Source organism: Necator americanus, chromosome V, assembly GCF_031761385.1.
Source record: "Necator americanus strain Aroian chromosome V, whole genome shotgun sequence".
In the NCBI taxonomy this organism is placed as follows: domain Eukaryota; kingdom Metazoa; phylum Nematoda; class Chromadorea; order Rhabditida; family Ancylostomatidae; genus Necator; species Necator americanus.
In genome coordinates, this window is record NC_087375.1 from 16,523,076 (window position 1) to 16,540,983 (window position 17,908).

The following is a 17,908-nucleotide window of genomic DNA, read 5'->3' on the forward strand; positions in this document are numbered from 1 at the left end:
ATTTGTTACGATTCGGTCATAGAAACTCTATGATGTTTTGTCATTCCTTCCTGAAATTTACCTGAATAAACAATGAAGACCAGATTGACCCACGCCCTGACCTTTTCGTAGTGTTTCTTTTATCACTTCTACTACATAGAGTTCAGGACACCTCCGGACAAAGCAATGTATGGTTATTGTTAAAAAACTTGTCTCAATCACCATATTTTAATTTTCGAAAAACTGATTGTTTGATGCCGAAAAATTTGAATCTGAGTGCATACACATAGGTGCGAGTGTCATAAGAACTCCAGATGTCCACTGTCATAACTGGTATTCTTGTAGACACAGTTTACAGAACTGATAAGCACGGTTATCTTTCTCATATAAAGATTGCTATACTGGGTAGGTCTCCATTTTCTACATTTTTTCTAGCGATCGTTTGGTGAACAACCACGATGGAAGATAGAGATGTGGTAAGATCTCAATATTTCTTATCATCAAACAGTTCGCTTATAGTTGACGCACTAGTGTTAATGTTGGCTCGGTACAGCCAAAAAATCGTACGTTTTAGAGCAGCTGGACGTGAACTTTAGGGAAATAAAACTTCTTGGTTTATGGTGCAACACCCCTGCCCACCTACTAATAGAGAGTTTCCAACCTCGAGGACTTCCCAGACGCTCTCCTTCATCAAAATTGCACACTGTAAATACCAAATGGTTTCTCGTTGGCATATTCTGCTATCTGCAGCCATTTTTTGTGCCCGCGTTATTCAAGAAAGAAACTGAAAATGAAAGATCCGGATCTACAAGGCCAATTTCAAAAAAACAGGGTTGCTTTACGCAGCTGTGCGCCGAATAATGGATTGTATCAAGGACACTTTATTTTATAAGCATTCTTGCTGACACTGCTCATTATTCCACTCATAGATCATTAATTTATGTGTGACCGAAATGCAGCGCAAGCTAGCTTAAAGGCATCACTCCACGAATCTGAGATGGTACGGATTTCAAGTGGGAGTATTCGTATACCAAAGAGTTCGACTGGAGCACGCCAGCCTTGTGCGGCGCCGCATCTTCCGGGTCGTTTTTTACGGCAATTAGGAAGAAATGGACGGAATCACCCTCCTTTCTATAATCTATTATCCCTTATAAGAATACTCCACCTGGAATCTGCACCACCTCATATTCACGGGGTGATGCCTTTAAGCGATAAGTACAAATTCGTTTGTTCTCTACTTCTGTGAACTTGCATGGTTGAGATTTTTCCCTATTCTCTTCCGTAAGAAAGAGGAGCTGACCAGTTGTATCTGCAAAGATATTTATTACTTTTTTCTATTTCCAATAATGGTGCTGGTTTGGTGGACTTTTGTGACCAACCAAATCAAAGATTGATAATACACATCTATGAACTGTGCCGACGTCACTTGGTGTCACGTCAGAATACATTTGCACCTGAAGACCTGTGCAATTGCGGTAGCCTTTTGCTCTGCGCCACATGCACTGCGCGTACCCTTACCGGCTCCAATCGGACTGCAGAGGGAAGCAAGGGTCCCGTTGCGTTATCTTTACCAGAACCGTTCACGCGGTTGCAAAAGACTCCATGCAGTTTTGAACCAAATATAGCTCAGGCCTCGTTAATAATAACTATTGCGGATCTACTTCGAGAAAATCAGGAATATCCCTTGTGAAAGCAAAATGGCACAGTAGGGTCAAAACGACATGAAGCACGTACGCAATTTCGTCCGCGGCTTCTCTCGAGAGGTGGAGCAGAGCGGTTAGAAACGTACCGGAATCCTTGCTACACAACTCATCGCTGCAGTTTGATGATGATCCTACCTGGTTCCAACTGCTGCCTCCACCGCGCCGTTTTGGGCGTGCACGGAAATGCATCGTGCTTCATGCCGTTTTGACCGGACTATATCTACGCCTAATACGCCTGGCAATAGAACTCGAGATTTTGTTTCCAAAAAAAGAACCAATTCAATAAAATTAAAGTTAAGAAAACAAATTAATTAATTCCATTTAAAATTTAAGTAAGTCAACTCTTTAATCCATATAATGTAAGAACAAAGGAATAAAAAATTACTAATTCAAGATTTATCGGCGACTATGTCCGGATAAAATCCCTTTCATTACTGCTTGCCAAATTTATGCATCATAACTTCCTTAAGAAGTCAACAATTCTAAATTTAAGGTATGCAGGGAGGAGACTTTTCTACTAAGTATTTTCATTGCCGCATTGTTGTTATTCGTCTACTTGATGATATCTTACCTCTATCCAAGATCAAGAAGAATGCGATCGTGTAATTTTGTCAGCATCGAGTTACCACCAGCAGTTAGTGCCTGCCACTTTTATTCCTCAAAACCACCATCTCATTTTTTCCCAACACGTATCATTTCCAAGGTCTACAAAAACAAGGATTTGAATGGAGTTGGATCAGGTCCGAATGGCGCCCCAACACTTCCGTCACTGTTTCTCACACCAACCGAACTCGCTCTGTTCTCACATGAACCACCGGCTCCTCAGAGAGGTCTGCTTCTTTCACCAGAGGTAAATACAGTGTAACTGATTTCGTATAGGATAGAACATAAAATTAGAAAGGGGCTACAATAGTTAGCTGAGTATCCCAATTAATTTGCAATCGTCGCCGGTCGCGTGCAACTATACTTACGCCTAGCTTTCGAGGCTAAGGGAGGCATACGATGATGCTCTTTAGAGCATTTCTCTCGCTCCGCGCCGCATCGTACCACCGTGGTTGAACAAACTCGAGACCGCGAAAGTGAGAAAAATTCCGTGCTGGTCCGTGGTGGCCTTGCTCACGCTGCTTTTTATGGAGAGTATGAGGCTGTATTGTTACCCTTGAAGAAATTGAGAATCTGGGCCCTAGGCTGCTTCTTCTCAGTCTTATCACTAAATTGTCAAAATTGTCAAAACTAAATTGTCAAAAACAGGAAATACGTATACCGAAATACCAATTTTTGTAGAGATAGATCATCAAATTTGCTGACATTTTATAATAGGCCCCACAAACCAAGATCCTAGAAGCACCCTGCCATCTAAACAAACTATGAGGCTATTGGAAAAGGACTTTACTAAGACCACGTACTTCTATTCATGCACTATTATACGAGAAAAAAGAATAAAACTAAGAAAAGCAAAGGAAAAAAGGTCATCGGAACTATTCGCACATTGTGCAGAGAGCACGCCTTAACCAAGAGCGCGTCGTGTAACTTTCTGTGTCTCAGTGCATCTTTATCTTACTTTTAAAGGAACGAATGTTACTTCGAGCAGAAAGCAGGAGTGTTTGCTCTCTGAAAGGAAAAGAATTGTCTCTATGCAAATGGAAATACAGTGAGAATGTGATGAATATGGAATCTGCAACGAGAGAATTTAGAACAGGGGTTTGAATGAATTACTGCCTGTTAAAGGCATCACCCCACGAATCTGAGGTGGTGCAGATTTCAGCTGGAGTATTCCTATAAGGGATAGTAGATTATGGAGAGGAGGGTAATTCCGTCCATTTCTTCCTAATTGCCGTAGAAAACGACCCGGAAGGTTCGGCGCCGCACAAGGCTGGCGCGCTCCAGTCGAACTCCCTGTAGAAAATAGTGCGCTAGAACACCTGAAGCCGTATCTTCCGGGCCGTTTTTTACGACAATTAGGAAGAAATGGACAGAATCACCCTCCTCTCCATAATCTACTATCCTTTATAAGAATACTCCACCTCAAATCCGTACCACCTCAAATTCGTGGAGTGATGCCTTTAAATGGAAAAGGTATTGATAGATTGGGAATTTTCAGGATACAACAGTTGGGACCGTGGAAGTTGCGAAAACTGTTGCTGGCGCGACAATGAACACAGCAGACACAGTGGACGTGGAGAGAAAGTGGGTGCTTGTGCATATGGAGGGTCAAAACGACATGAAGCACGTACGCAATTGCGTACGCGGCTTCTCTCGAGGCGCTTCGGTGGAGCGTGCGGATAGGAACGTACTGGAATTCTTGCGGGCACCATCCATCGCTGCAGTTTGCGACGGTGCCACCTCGGTTGCAACTGCTGCCTCCGCTGCGCCGTTTCAAGCGCGTACGCAAATGCACCGTAACTACACGTCGCGATTCATGTCGTTTTGACCAGATTATACATGCCGGTGCAGATTGTGTTCAACCGGATGGCCGCGACGCGTGCTACTTTCTGCCTAACACACACTCATTAGCCTTTTTCCCTGCTCCAAACTAAAGCGCATTGCGATCACACGATTAGATACATTTAGCGGTAGGCTGCATAGCCTATAAAGGCATTCCATAGGTTTTTGTATTCTATTCCCCGGCAGCCCTATTAAAATCTCTTGACTCTTCTGCTTTGTCGCTGGCACAGTCACCTCTTAGAATTCACACATCCTCGCAAAGAAGTGTCCAAATAGAAGCAACCATCTTTTCACATCTTCAAAAATTTGGTATTCTGGATCCACGCAGCATCGTAGTTTACTGAAAGCAACGCCTGTTTGAACGCATTTGAACGCTGCATTCGCATTTTCGTATAAAAGTGTGAAAATATATAAAATAATCGTACTTCTTCGGGAGTGAATTCATCCAAAACAATTAGAACTAATCAGATAGTAGAGGAGAAATCTCAGAGTTTTTTCTCTAAATCACAGAAACTCTACAACTTTCTACGGTGACACATAGTTATAAACTTTTTTTTCTTGAGAAATTTTATGCACTGCTTGTAGCAAGAATGTCTTCGTAACTACTTTAGATTTTCTCAGTCCCACCACTGAGCCATGTAGAGGAGTGTTCTCCGCCGTTTTTTCCAGATATAAAAGGAAAGGAGCTAAAGCGGACGCTGAAGCAGGCATGGAATTCGATTAGATTCCGATTTTTCGGAGGAGATATTCACATCAACGTTCATTACTTCACTCTAATCTTAGTAGTGCTCATGTTCGACTGTCCATGAATCTTAACTTTTATAACGTTGCTTTTATTATTTGATGAGACTGTGGTCGATATTGTTGTTGACGTTGATTCTTAGTTGACGTTTCGGCTTCATCGCCTTCGCTGGAGTCTGGAAAAATCATAACATAAGCTGTTCGCGCAAACACCTCACCCCCTTGTTGTAAGTATTCAAACACAACACTTAGTGAATGGCAAATTCTGGCAGGTAAGCACTACTCGGTGTGTTGTTCACTGAGTGCATGAACTGCTCGAGTGGTTTCTGTACTGAGGTGTTTGAGGAATGAGTCACAAATAGCTTTCATTTTTCCCTACTCTCTGAGAAAGGCGATAGCTCCACAACGTTAGCTGTGACTGAACAGCAATAATAATTTACAACTCAACCTACAGTTAAAGGTTCTACTTTATTTGAACATCTCGGTTTTGTTTTGTATCTGTCAGAATAAATCCAGAAGAAATAAATACGATTTCGATTTCTCCATGGCGTTTTTCAAAAAAGCGGGAATTCTGCGGCAACAACATCATGCAATAGCCAAATAACAACTATGTGCATATGTTTACTCTTAAGGATTCAATTGGAGATGAGGTCCTTACACGCCTTTCTGCCTCAAAACAAATGCTGGACGCGAATTACATATTTATTTTTATTCGCTGAGCAGAATATTGAGCATAAACTTTGGCTACAACGCCCAAATGAAGAATTGTACTTGAAATTACTGAAAGAGCAATCATTTGTTGAAAATGAGGGTAAGAGCTCAAGCTTGCAGACACCCCTAACGATGTGTACACAAGCCAAAGCTCATACGCAGTAAGATACGCTTTCTTCCGACTTTTTCAATGATCACCTTGATCACCTTGACTCCCGTTGATCTTCGAACTGGTCGAGCGAGCGCCAGTAATTCGCCAGTAATTTCCATTTGTCCCGATCGCGTGCCAGAGTAGCCCAGTGGTTCCTCCTTCCGCGTGGGACACGAAGAGCATCATAATTTTCTTTGAAGGACTTCGTGAAGAAATCTCACCATCGGGTCGGCGGCCTATCTGCGGTGCGTCTGATGTCGCGTGGTATTCTTTCGTTCACGCGGAAAAAATTTCAATGATAAAAATGCCTTTTTTGTCGAATCCATCATCGTATTTTTAAGTGCAGTTTTTGATAAATCTACAAACAACTTTTCTTTTCCTTCTTTTCTACTTTTTTCTGGGAGAACACATTTTCTCTTTTTTGGAGTAGTTTCACATCTAGTAAGCGCATCTAGTGACTCTGAGTAATCATGCTATGGGCAACAGATTAGGAAGATTTGAAAACGAGGATGTACTACATATGCCTCTACCTAGGTTAGTTTTTTTTGTATTTTCATCCTTAAATTGGTGAACACACACAGGATATCCATATCCAATGGAAAAAGTAAAATGAGGTAACATTCAATTATTTGCAAAACATCGGCTGACTTAACTAAGTAATATTAGTAGTAAAGGTGAGGAATATAAATGAGAAATAACTCAAAAAAAAATAAACTTGAAAAAATAATAAGTAATGTTGTCCAATGTTGATGTTGTCCAAGAGACGCCACTGCCGTGTGTCCGTACACCGGTGGCTAGTGCCGTGCTTCTGCTCGGCCACTAGCGGCCGACTATTGCCATTTGCTTTAATTTTTTAGGTCAGAAAAAAGAGGACTATTTATTTACTTGATGCAATGCAAGCTGTGTTAGGAGTTGCATTAATTCTCATTGGAGGTACTCATTGTCCTTCGTTATTTCACTATCGTCATAATTTGGCTTCTTCTTTCGCATGATTCCACTCATTGCTAATTAGTAGACCATCTTTCCTTGAAAAAAGAATGAAACTCTTGCCGTGGTTCTTTCTCTTCCACCATCGTCTGACCTAACCTCTCCTTCTCTCCTACAATACAGTATTTACATGTGCTTCAAACTGAAGAAACCAGTTCATGCCAGGTTTCATAATTTTTGCATTTATCTTTTATTGAATCATTCATTCTATTGAAGCGCAGGGGATTGAGGTAGAATCTAATCAATAGGTCCTTTTTTGGACTTCTTTGACTTCCTCATTCTGGATAGGATAGGAAGGCCGCACAAAAGCTGAAAATGTCTGTCTCTATGTACCATCACGTCAGTTCACACGGGATTCACAGAAAACACTTTGATTAAGCACCGTAGCTCATATTTGTTTATGTTTACTGAGAACTGTGAATCAACGCATATAAAGCAAAGCAGAGATAAAACACGAAGAAATTAATAACATATTCGGTAAACATCAGCAAATAAGGCAGACATAGCACAAAAACTTGTTATAGTAAATGCTAATTATAGTAGAAACATAGCGCTAGTAATAGTATAGTAATAATAGTAACACTAAAGGAAAGCGAATGAAATAGAATTGTTATAGTTACTGTAATAGTTGATTTTATTCGGATGAATATGAAGGTAAACTTTCATTGCACAATCAAAGTGTTGCAATTTGATTTAGAGGATCTCATTTTAATAGATTTTCTTCATTCACATGGCTAGTTTCTGTCCGATTTGTTTCCTCGGGGTTTTTTCCGCAGTCGGAAGAAATGTGACGATTTGTGATCGCTGGAATTGACAGCCACCCACGGCGAAATCGATAACTCGGTCTGGTCGGCGAGTGCCGCCGTCCTGTGCGGCCACTCGCGTCGCCGCCGAATCGCCCGCGCGTTTTCGCCTCATAGTTTCCTTTCCTCGATTTTTTTAGGCTTGCAGTGATATTTCACTGCCAGTTCTGTGGCGAGAGTCGTTTTTGTTGTTTTGGTACCATATTTGACCCCATCCTGAAAATTTTGCAGAATTTTTGAATTCCCCTCAACATCTGGAATCAATCAGTACATTGTCAGATATGGCACGTAGAAAACACATCGATTTTTGTTTCGCGAACACCTGATGGTTGCCTAAGTGCAGGGGAGAGTGCTAAAATGGATGAAAGATGTAATGTGATGAAATTCCCCTATTTTTCCCCAATAAAAACTCCACATCAACCCTCACCGCTCTGTATTCACCGTATTCTAGAGCGATTTGGCTTTAAACGGTTTCAGAATTTAGTCAGAGTCAGAGCACTTTGAACTCGAGCAGCACGGAATAGGGAACTTTTATCCTAGGTAATATAAAATGAATGGTAAAAGTAGTATAAATTTCCGAGAACACTATTTTTATCATTATGAACTACACAACTATTTAACTGTTCCCCATAACTTCAACGAAATCCACCAATACATATGTATGTTTAAAATATTACAGGCTGAACTCAAATCGAGGTTGACCGTTGCATTCCTAAAAATGAACGGCAATATATCGCATAGAAACACAGAAGGGGAAGGAGATAGGGGAGGGGATTACACAGTAGTAAGAACTTCCCACAGCTTCTGTTCGGTCAAAGATTCAACACGGCCCAATAGCAACGAAACCCCTTGTGCCTCCTGGGTCCTTCTGGTAAGATTTTTCAAAATAAACTTTCCTTGATCCTCGAAATTCATTGTTCGAGATGCACACCTTCATATACTGCGATAATTTCACAACCTTCTCTGCGATTCTGAACCGAAGCTTCAACTTTGTTTGATATGGTTGGTTGGGACGTATCCTCTTTCACAATTATTCTAACCGGTCACAATATCTTATTGTACGAAATCTATCCTCCAAGATCTTATCAGTCCCCATTCAGTCCGGTCGAGACGTCTTGAAGCCCATTGCAGTTGCGTCAACGGATGTGCCCTAAGTGGGGCGGTGGAGCTGGCGTTTGCGATCGAGGTGGGACCATCACGAACTGTAGCGACAAGTGGTGCCACCTCGGACATGACTGATACGCACCATCGCACCGCTTTGAGTGCAGCCGCTTGTGCAGTTTCACAGAGCTTCAGGTCGTTTTGACCCGACTATACGTATTATACCATTTCGTACGCAACTTCCATATCGCAACGTGAATCAAAAGTTTGTGGATAAGCTACAAGCGATCTGAAATGTTAGTCCGCCCGAGTAAATGCATTGCACTATTACTGTAATTCTTCAGCTTGACCGAAGAACTGTCTCCAGTTGAACTGAAGCAAAAGGCGGTGTGCTGTTTTTGGTTCTCGTCCGCAAGAACTACAGTTGTTATACAGCTATAGTTAGCGCCGAGTATGTTCGGTTGTGTTGATGCGATTCCATCAGGGCATGGCAGTGGAAGAGCTTGCGTCGCACCCGGTTATCCACATTCTGCGTCATCTATATGTGGATTGGCAGCAAGAAGGACGTAATCATTTGATTTCCGCTCGATGCTTATTTCCTCGCCTAAGATTATACTGTCTATGGTAGGATGTGTGCGCAGTCGGATCTAATAGATCTGATTTGTGGCGCAGTTGCGTAACCAGTTGCGCGCGATGCGGCGCCGTTGAACCCTTGCTCAGCTCCGCTGTCTGATTTCGGCCAGTCTGGGTCCTACTGCGAACGCAGTCACTTACGCAACTACACCACGTGCAAACTTTATCGCAGTTATATGGTCGGGTCAAAACGACATGAACCTCGGTGTCGCCCCCATCGCTTCGAGCAGGCGCTTACGCAGCTGCACCGAGCTTCATGTTCCAGCCATAAAACCGTTTCTACAAAGCCATAGAGTCATATTGTATGTAGTGTACAATCTTCTTGTAATTAGTTCCCTACCTTAAATTCCAATCTCTGTCACGAATGTTGTTGCGGTCAAATGAAAACAACTGCCTTCTTTACTAAACCAACAGTATTGTAGCGAACAGGATCTCGGCAAAGATGGCCGGGAACCTTTTGAACGGCTTGGACGATGGACGTATCGATATGACTGCTTTTGGACCTTTCTATTATCAACTTTTGCAAGGAATTTCGTCCTCCGCTGAAGTTGACGTAAGTCATTTTCACTTGTTGGTCTTCTGAAAAGTACACTTACGAACGCTGATCACACTTTTTTTAGGGTGTTGTTGGTGTGCTGAGTCAAAAAGTGGAAGGAATAGAGTGGGGTTCTATAAAGCCACTGCTTGATCTTGTCGATCAGTCACGGAGTGGCAACATTACCGATATGGTCAACGCCATCCAACAGTTGGCCCGGGCCACTATATCACTTTCTGTTTACGTGGGTTCCCGTTTTAGCATAAGAACACCTCGCGTGATGAAGACGATTCTTAATCATTATATTGCGTACCCTGCACACTACGACTGGAGCTTGGTGCAGTTGCGTAAGAGGCTGCGCTCGAAATGGCGCCTAGCGAGCGATCGAGATCGAGGTGGAACCCTCGCTGGCTCCACACGTCTGCAGTTCGAGTGGCGACTAATGATGCGTCCACCCCATCTCAGCCGCTCGTTTCGCCGCGTCGCTTCGAGCGCACCCGGGTACGCGAGCGCTCTGAGCTTCAGGTACTTGTTCTGAAATGACCATGGAGAGACAAAAAGGGTCACGTCCGACGCGCACCACCGTAGCGCGTACTTCTACAGAGCTATCCTAGTGCGGGGACAGAAGGAAAAGACAGGAGCTGTGTTGGAGTACCGAAACATGCAGGATGCCCAATTACGTCAAGCTTTTCCTGTGTTCGTGTCTTTTCACTGTTCTCTCTCAACTCGTTTGTCTCGTATTGTTCGCTTCAGGCGTACCCGCCTGCTGCGTGCCGCATCGCAATCAGTTGCGAAAGCAAATAAGAATCAATTCTTATTAGTTTTATTCTTTGCCTTCCTGCTATGATTCCTTTAAGGTTTTAGCTCGTCACGACTAGATTTCTGCCTTTTTTGCATGTAGTGCAGGATTGACATTCTTCGTTGTCGTAGTCGTGACAAAATTCATTTCACTGATTTTATAGTTCTTCGCTCTTTCAGCTTCGCAGGGCTAACTTTTTATACGGCAAAGGAGTGCATAATAGTAATGCAGCTGACATTTGGGAACACAAATTTTAATACTTGCATTAACGGAGAATATTTTAGTGTTCTACTCTGCATGAAAAGCTCAAGGCTTCGCAGCGAACAATTGAGACGCTACAATATCAACTCGTCAAGAAAACGGATTCTAACCATTCTATTCAGCCTTCGCTAAAATTTTCTGCGAAAAATCTTCGTTCTCACTGGATACTACCAGCACAGTATCCGTTTGTGGTAGGACCTCGTTAATTTTGCTAGCCATGTTACATCTGGATGCTTTCCGTTCATATTCATTTTTCATCCTTTCATTTATTTTTTCATTCATTTATTTATCTATTGATTCACACATACCCTCGCTCGACATCAAATTGTTCCAGCAACTGGATCTTGCTAGTGAGCTTCGTGAATATATAGCTCCTACGCGTGCAAGTCAGAAGGAGTCATTGGTTATTACAGACTTTTTCAGAAGAATACTAAAGAAGGTGTAGTTTTTAAGACAACTTTATAATTTTACAGCCACTTATTATTTTTTGAATACTTTTTTTGCGTACGGTTGTTGCTTGAGTTCCTTATAGTGCTATATGTTCCTTTAGATCCACACAAATCCCCCGGACATCCGAGAATATGCAGTAAGACTACAGTATAGCGGGAAAAAAGCATCAATCAAGGACTTACCAGAGCCAGTCGTAAAATTCCTTGTTGGTAAGTGTTCACTGTTGCAATGTTACTGGAGCCGTATATCAATGGAAATTTTTGTTTCTTGAGTGCTGTTTATTTTAGATTTTGCAATGGACGCATCTGGCTTGAAGGCTGATGAATTGATAATTGGGGCAAAGGAGAGGTTAATGGGTTCCAATAACAGGTTTGTGCTCCCTTAGCCCACTCATTTATTAATTACATTTGTTTTTTTATTGCCGGTTGTTTCGATGTTTTCTTCTTGAAGAAAATACCTAATGGACCATATATGTTGCTGCAGTCTTTCTATAAAGTGCGGTGGTAATGAAGTTTGTTAGTTTCTATACTGTTGATAGACCAATTAAAATGTTATGTAGGTGGTGCGAGCTATATAACCTGCACTGTTAGGCGAAAGCTTCCCATACATTGCAAAAAGGTGCTGTCGTCCAGCACACCGCCAAAGCCCATAACCTGAAAGGTCAGCTGCCTGATGGGAGCATGGAATCTTTGGCAACAACCATTCGTTTCGTCACGCTGAACTGCCGAACACTATCGAGTGAACTCCAACAAGCCGCTCTATCCACACTTCTGCGATATCTCTGTGTGCCTTTTGCTGCACTGCAGGAAACACGCATGAGGGATCGGCCCGTCATCAGCATCGAAAATTACACCACATACTGCGGCGATGCTGATGAGAACAAAGTAGGTGGTTGCGCGATAGCTGTGAGGAACGATTACAAGAACCTGGTGGAGGAATTTGGCTCAACGATGATACGCCTTTTTACGACTGCGGGATCGCGGAGGATGTAAACTCTGGATCGTAAGTGCTCACGCACCTACGGAAACCGCTGAGGACAACAGTAAGGACGCCTTCTATGATGAACTCAATGCGTTGATGTCTAAAATACCAAGCCAGTAGGTGGTCATTGTCGGAATCGAAGCAAATGCGAAGATGGGACTCGAACAGCAATCCGATGTGCTAGGAAAATGGTACTATGCAGCGGAGCGCATGTCGGACAACGGTGACCGTCTGGTCGACTTGTGCGAACAAACGGGCCTCATCATCGCTTCCACGTTTAAGAGGAATCATCGACGCCATCAGCTCACGTGGCAGGGGTCAACTTTTTTAACGCCTGAAGAGCAGCGCAAGCGGAAGATGAGGACTCTTAAACTTCAGCTCGACTACGTTCTGGCGAGGAACATTCCTCAGTCAGATATCCGAAAATCTAGAGCTGTTTGGGACGTCGCGTTCGACTCTGACCACCGTCCAGTTCTTCTCAGCTTCAAGATACGGTTCCACAAGCGAAACCGAGGAGTTCTTCTTCAACCGAAAATCGACGATGAATGCAGAAGAAAATTCCGCCAACGTGTGTCCATTCATGTTGGAGTACGGACCAGGAAGAAGCTTAGCGATGCGGATTCCTTCACAAAGTGCATTCAGGACTACAAGGGAAACGCTCCCGGTTCTATTGCCGCGGAAGAAGTTTGCCTTTGCATCTGCGGAAACAAAATCCACATACAATTCTGTATGTGTCGCGCGCAGCGCTGGTGACTTCAACCAGGAAAAGCGTCTTAGAAGGAAGCTGCGTCGTCAACTGCAACAAGACCCCGATAACGAGTGGACGTCAAGAGCAGTGGAGTTTGAGAAGGTGTGGGAGGACAGGAACCCGCGGAAAGCCTATGCTCTACTAAAACAGTATAGCGGCAAAATGAAAAGATGTTCCCCTGTCCTCAACACTGCCAATGGGGTAGCTGTCGGTGAAACAACCCTTCCAATTTGGAAGGAACACTTCAAGACCTTGCTGAACCGGCTAGCACCGTCCGCCCCTGAACTCGAACACGTCCATAGACCGACACACGCGGTTAACGAGGAGCCACCGACCGTGTCAGAGGTCCAGATCTGTATTCAAAAAATGAAGAATGGAAAATCTGGCGGAGACGACGGGATTAGCGCAGAAATGCTAAAATATCTTCCTCCGTCTGGGATTCGTGAGATGACAAAGATCATCCGTTCAATATGGATAGACGGAAGGATACCTGATTCGTGGGGCCACGCTATCATAATTCCCCTCCACAAGAAGTTATCCGTCACGGACCCCAGGAATTATCGAGGAATCTCTTTGCTGCGTGTTATGTACAAGGTACCGGAGGTACTGGCTTTCGTCCTGGCCGATCTACGATTGACCCGGTGTTCATGGCAGCGGTATTCGAAGCCAATGCAACTAGCGTTTCTGGACTTTGAAGCCGCGTTCGACTCTCCTCACCGAGGCCGTCTTCTCAACGCTCTGAGCGCCGATGGAGTACCAGGAAAGTTCGTTCGCTTGCTTGATGACATGAATCAACGAACAACTGCTGCAGTTCGAACACCAGTCGGATGTACAACACCGTTTGAAGTGGTAACTGGAGTAAGACAAGGGGCAGTGGCAGGACCTTTCCTGTTCAATTTCGCAATCGACGACATTATGCGAAGAATAGTCGACCAGTGTCCTGCCGACATTGTTTTGGCATCATCTGGGTGCCCCTTGACTGACCTCGAGTACGCCGACGATGTTGTTATATTCGCGGAAAGCAGTACGAAACTTCAACATGTTGTCAGCCTTGTATCGAAGCTGGCTGCAGCCTATGGACTACGCCTACGCCCTGATAAATGCAAGCAGATGTGGATCTCTTCGAGACCACGAACGGGAATCAGGGTGGACGGACAACCGATAGAACTCGTCGATGAGTTCTGTTACCTAGGCTGTACACTGAAGAACAATGGCAGCTACGAGAGAGATGTTCAGCAAAGATGCGCTAAGGCCACTTCTGCATTTAACTCCTTAACGAAATGCCTGTTGTCGACCCCTATCACCAACGAAGTCAAGCTGCGAGTCTACCTATCCGCAATTCGCCCCATCATGATGTACGGATCCGAGACTTGGACAGCACCAACTACGGTTATGGAGAGGCTTGACTGCACGGAACGAAAGTTGCTTAGACGGCTTTTTGGCTACTTTTGGCCTAGGGTATATCACAATGAAGATCTTTACGCAGAAATTGATGTGGTATACCGGCGGATGACACGTGGAAAACATCAACATCTTGCACCCCCATCGAAAGTGGCTAAAGTAAATCGTCTTCGCTTCTTTGGTCATATATTAAGGAGACCGGCAGATCGCCTTGTTCAACGAGTTCTGAGGAGTTCGTTGGGTTCGAGCTGGAAGAAGCCACCTGGCCGAAAACGGAAGTTCTGGACTGAGGCGGTGAAAGAAGACCTGAGGACACTCGGCGTGGATAGGCAGTTCAGGCGAGACGTAAGGTTTCGCAGAATATGGAATAGCGACGAATAGATTGATTCTGTGCAAGCTCTCGCAGAAGATCGAGAAGGTTGGGCAGAGCTGTGTTCAAGGACGGCACACCTCGGCGAAGATGCGAGTAATCGCGTCAGGCGATGACATCAGCCCGCCGATTAAGTCAAGTAAGTCATGTAGGTGGTGCTCATTGTACCGTTTAGAGACAGTACCTCTGGTCAACGACTGGGTAACAGTGTTAAGAGCTCGCCATTATGAGTGTACTGATGAGGGTTCCCTCCAAAATTTCAAAAATCTGAGTGTGGCTCGATGGATAAGGCGTTGGGAAAAAGATTGCAGTTTACAGTCTGAGATAGGCCGTAGTGGCGTTTTGGTCTGGAGTCATCACTGTGTATACGCTGTAGTTGGTTAGTGGTACCATCGACCCAGCACCAGCCAATCCTTTTATTTCTTCATCATCTATGAATTTGCACCAAATGTGTCGAAAAGGACAGAGACCGGCTAAAATCCTAAATTGTTTATTTGTTTTGAACTGTGAACTGAGATTTCTGCGACTTCTATAATTTATTTGATTTGGTAAGAAGAAACAACAAAAGGAATCAGAAAATTTACACAAATACACATAGTGATAGTGCAGTAAGACGCGAGATTTCAAAACACCTCTTTTGTTAGCAACAAAATGCCTGCTATTATTTGTTGTGGATATCCCTGTTAAGTTTCTGGATTGGTCTTGGTCCAACTGAACAAGCAAGAGAGCAGGAGTGGGAGAGGAGAATGTTGCTGTTAGCGACTTGGCCAAGCAAGATACGAACGTCACTATCGCATGCGTTGTTAGTTTTGCTTTGTGTTCTTGTTCCTTCACTATTTGTTGATATCTGATTTACTCATTACAGGGACGATCTCAGACGTTATGTACTAGTGGATGGTAAACTGCGACCTCCACCCGTATGTATCTAGCTTGAATGTAACCAACGATAAATACAACTTTCTTTTTTTATTTAAGAAAAACTGCAAGAAACGTAAATTTGGTGAAGAAGATGCTGACGATGAACCTCCGCTGTTTTTCAAACCATTGGATGGAGGAATCGGTGTCTCAAGCTTGCTAGATGGCTGTGAGCGCCAGACAGTTGATGCGGAAGATGGTTCTCCTTTGCACATCAAATCAGAGCATGGAGAAGAGAGTCTGTTGAGTCGCATAGGAATCCGTGTACAAAAAACAGATGACGTCGATTGTAACTCTTCCTTCTATGTAAAACCTGAGGAATGTGATCACAGCGTAGCTCGCCAAGTGCAGCTGATGTAGTTTGTTTGAAACGGAAGAGAACGGGTTTTTTTCTAACGTTTTTATCTGCTAAGATAAACTTGAAGAAGTGAGACAAATCCTTCTGTTGCCCTTATTGGCACTGAAGTAGATTACGTCCTATTTTTCAAAAGTTATGCGCAGCAACAGTTTCGTCACAATTGGGTTGAGAATCTGCAGTCTCTGTGCATAGTCGCTACTTTGTCGTAGGCGTCGGCGCTGCAATACGTTCACCAGATTTTGCCATCATGCTCGAAGCATCCAACGCAGTTTTCCATGACTTCTCTGCTAGCAGGTAGAAACTGCGCCTCTTTGTGCGCAGTGCGATGCGTAGGTTTTGATTAACTTTTTTTTTCGATTTTTTTTTCAATACTGCTTAACCCCCACTATATTTTGCACCATTCGTATTTGGGAATTGAAAATCATTAGTATCAACATGAAGTCAAGGGGAGCCTCCTTCGCGCGCGTCCCTACCGCAAATTCGTCGTAAGAACAAGAAAATGGCGCACAGAGATAGTGATTTTTTCTCACTACGACTACTTCGCCTTCTTTTATATCAGAAATCAAAGTCTTTTCCTCGATTTGTGTTGTATTGTACTATTTCGGAGCAACACACTTTGCTTTTGACGGAAATTATTGTCATGAAGCCCTCACGTAATCCTTTTTTTTATTCTTTGTATTAAATTGTGCATTCGATTTTGCTCATACGTCTTTCATTATCCTTTTTTCATCTGTTGCGGCAAGGAGTTGTTGATGATACTGGTGGTCTTTTGAAGTTTTTCACGTCAGGAGTGTTGTATCACATGTGCAAGAAACTAACACAGTTGTCTCTCATCATCCCTAAGTATTCTTAAATACATTAAGAGTCTGCAGGGATATACTGGAAAGCAACCAAAAGCGTTAGACATATCTAAACTATTTTTTATGGGAGTAGTCGAAAATCCTTGTTGCATTAGTAAGGTAATGTAACGTTACATACAGCGAGGTGGACACTCGTAGCCTCCTCCGGAAAAAAAAAACAGTATTGGATTTTCTTTTTTTTTCGTGTGATTGTGCAAGTCACTCGACTGTGTCAATCACGGATCACTTCCTAGCCACAACAGCAGAGTTTTTTTTAAAGCATCCATGGCATCGTCCTATCGACCTAGGTTAATGAGCAATCCCGCAATATCAGACCAACTGAATAAGTTCGCAAGAGACTGTTCGTGAAATCTTATCGAAACATAGTTCTCTTCTCAATATTCACCTGGACAACAGTAATAGCTCTGAAGTTTTCACAATAGGAGAGTTGTCAACACAATTAGAACGGCTCAAACGTTTCTTTTTTCTTCATTCAAGGGTGGGGATCGTTAGGAATTCACTCCTTCTGCGACAACTTATCCTTAGCAACGGCGATCTGTATGGTCGGCTCAGAACGACATGAAGCACGGACAGTTGCGTAAGCGGCTGCGCTCGAAGCGGTGCGGTGGAGACAGCGGTAGGAGTCGAGTTGGGATCATGGCGAACTGCAGAGATAGGTGGTTATAGCGAGGATCCTCACACGATCCTAACCTCTACGCTCCACCGCGCCGCTTTGAGCGCAGCCGCTTACGCAATTCTCCGTTTTCATGTCGTGTTCACCCAAGTACAATATAATTGCACTGCGCAGCAGTTAGTAGCTCCTGTAAACCATTGCGCAGTGTTTACCTTACAGCCCAATTCAACGTCACATCGCCTAGACGGCATTTTCGCAGAAGAGCTTAAATCTCAAAGTAATGAGTAGTAGATGACCACTCTTCGAATTTGTTAAGATGAAGAACGGAAGCGCTGAACTAGGTGCAGTTTCCGAAGTTGCAAT

General features: G+C 43.6%; 3 protein-coding genes across 6 annotated transcripts; all 3 read left to right on the forward strand.

Annotated features, from left to right (window-relative positions):
• Positions 1-293: 293 nt before the first annotated feature.
• RB195_014082 (uncharacterized protein) lies at positions 294-4,851 on the forward strand (the record flags this gene model as incomplete). 2 transcript variants are annotated; one of them, XM_064204190.1, is made up of 7 exons in its annotated part: positions 294-384; positions 499-542; positions 2,176-2,316; positions 2,386-2,532; positions 3,252-3,383; positions 3,784-3,869; positions 4,797-4,851. In XM_064204190.1, 7 exons carry the CDS (start codon positions 294-296, stop codon positions 4,849-4,851), a joined length of 696 nt encoding a protein of 231 aa, XP_064060071.1. The 2 variants fall into 2 exon arrangements, with proteins under 2 accessions (XP_064060071.1, XP_064060072.1); XM_064204191.1 differs by lacking the exons at positions 294-384; positions 499-542 and adding an exon at positions 438-455.
• A 4,845-nt stretch (positions 4,852-9,696) lies between these two features.
• Positions 9,697-16,074, forward strand: RB195_014083 (uncharacterized protein; the record flags this gene model as incomplete). 3 transcript variants are annotated; one of them, XM_064204192.1, is made up of 10 exons in its annotated part: positions 9,697-9,807; positions 9,875-10,033; positions 10,873-11,040; positions 11,184-11,288; positions 11,400-11,508; positions 11,587-11,668; positions 12,659-14,779; positions 15,488-15,601; positions 15,665-15,716; positions 15,775-16,074. In XM_064204192.1, 10 exons carry the CDS (start codon positions 9,697-9,699, stop codon positions 16,072-16,074), a joined length of 3,321 nt encoding a protein of 1,106 aa, XP_064060073.1. The 3 variants fall into 3 exon arrangements, with proteins under 3 accessions (XP_064060073.1, XP_064060074.1, XP_064060076.1); XM_064204193.1 differs by lacking the exons at positions 12,659-14,779; positions 15,488-15,601; positions 15,665-15,716; positions 15,775-16,074 and having other exon boundaries at positions 11,587-11,684; XM_064204194.1 differs by lacking the exons at positions 9,697-9,807; positions 9,875-10,033; positions 10,873-11,040; ... (1 more) ...; positions 11,400-11,508; positions 11,587-11,668 and adding exons at positions 12,434-12,597; positions 14,836-14,951 and having other exon boundaries at positions 12,659-14,774.
• On the forward strand, positions 11,980-12,291 carry RB195_014084 (uncharacterized protein; the record flags this gene model as incomplete). The annotated part of the gene is made up of 1 exon (XM_064204195.1): positions 11,980-12,291. The coding sequence occupies one exon, from the start codon at positions 11,980-11,982 to the stop codon at positions 12,289-12,291; it is 312 nt and encodes a 103-aa protein (XP_064060075.1).
• Positions 16,075-17,908: the final 1,834 nt, after the last annotated feature.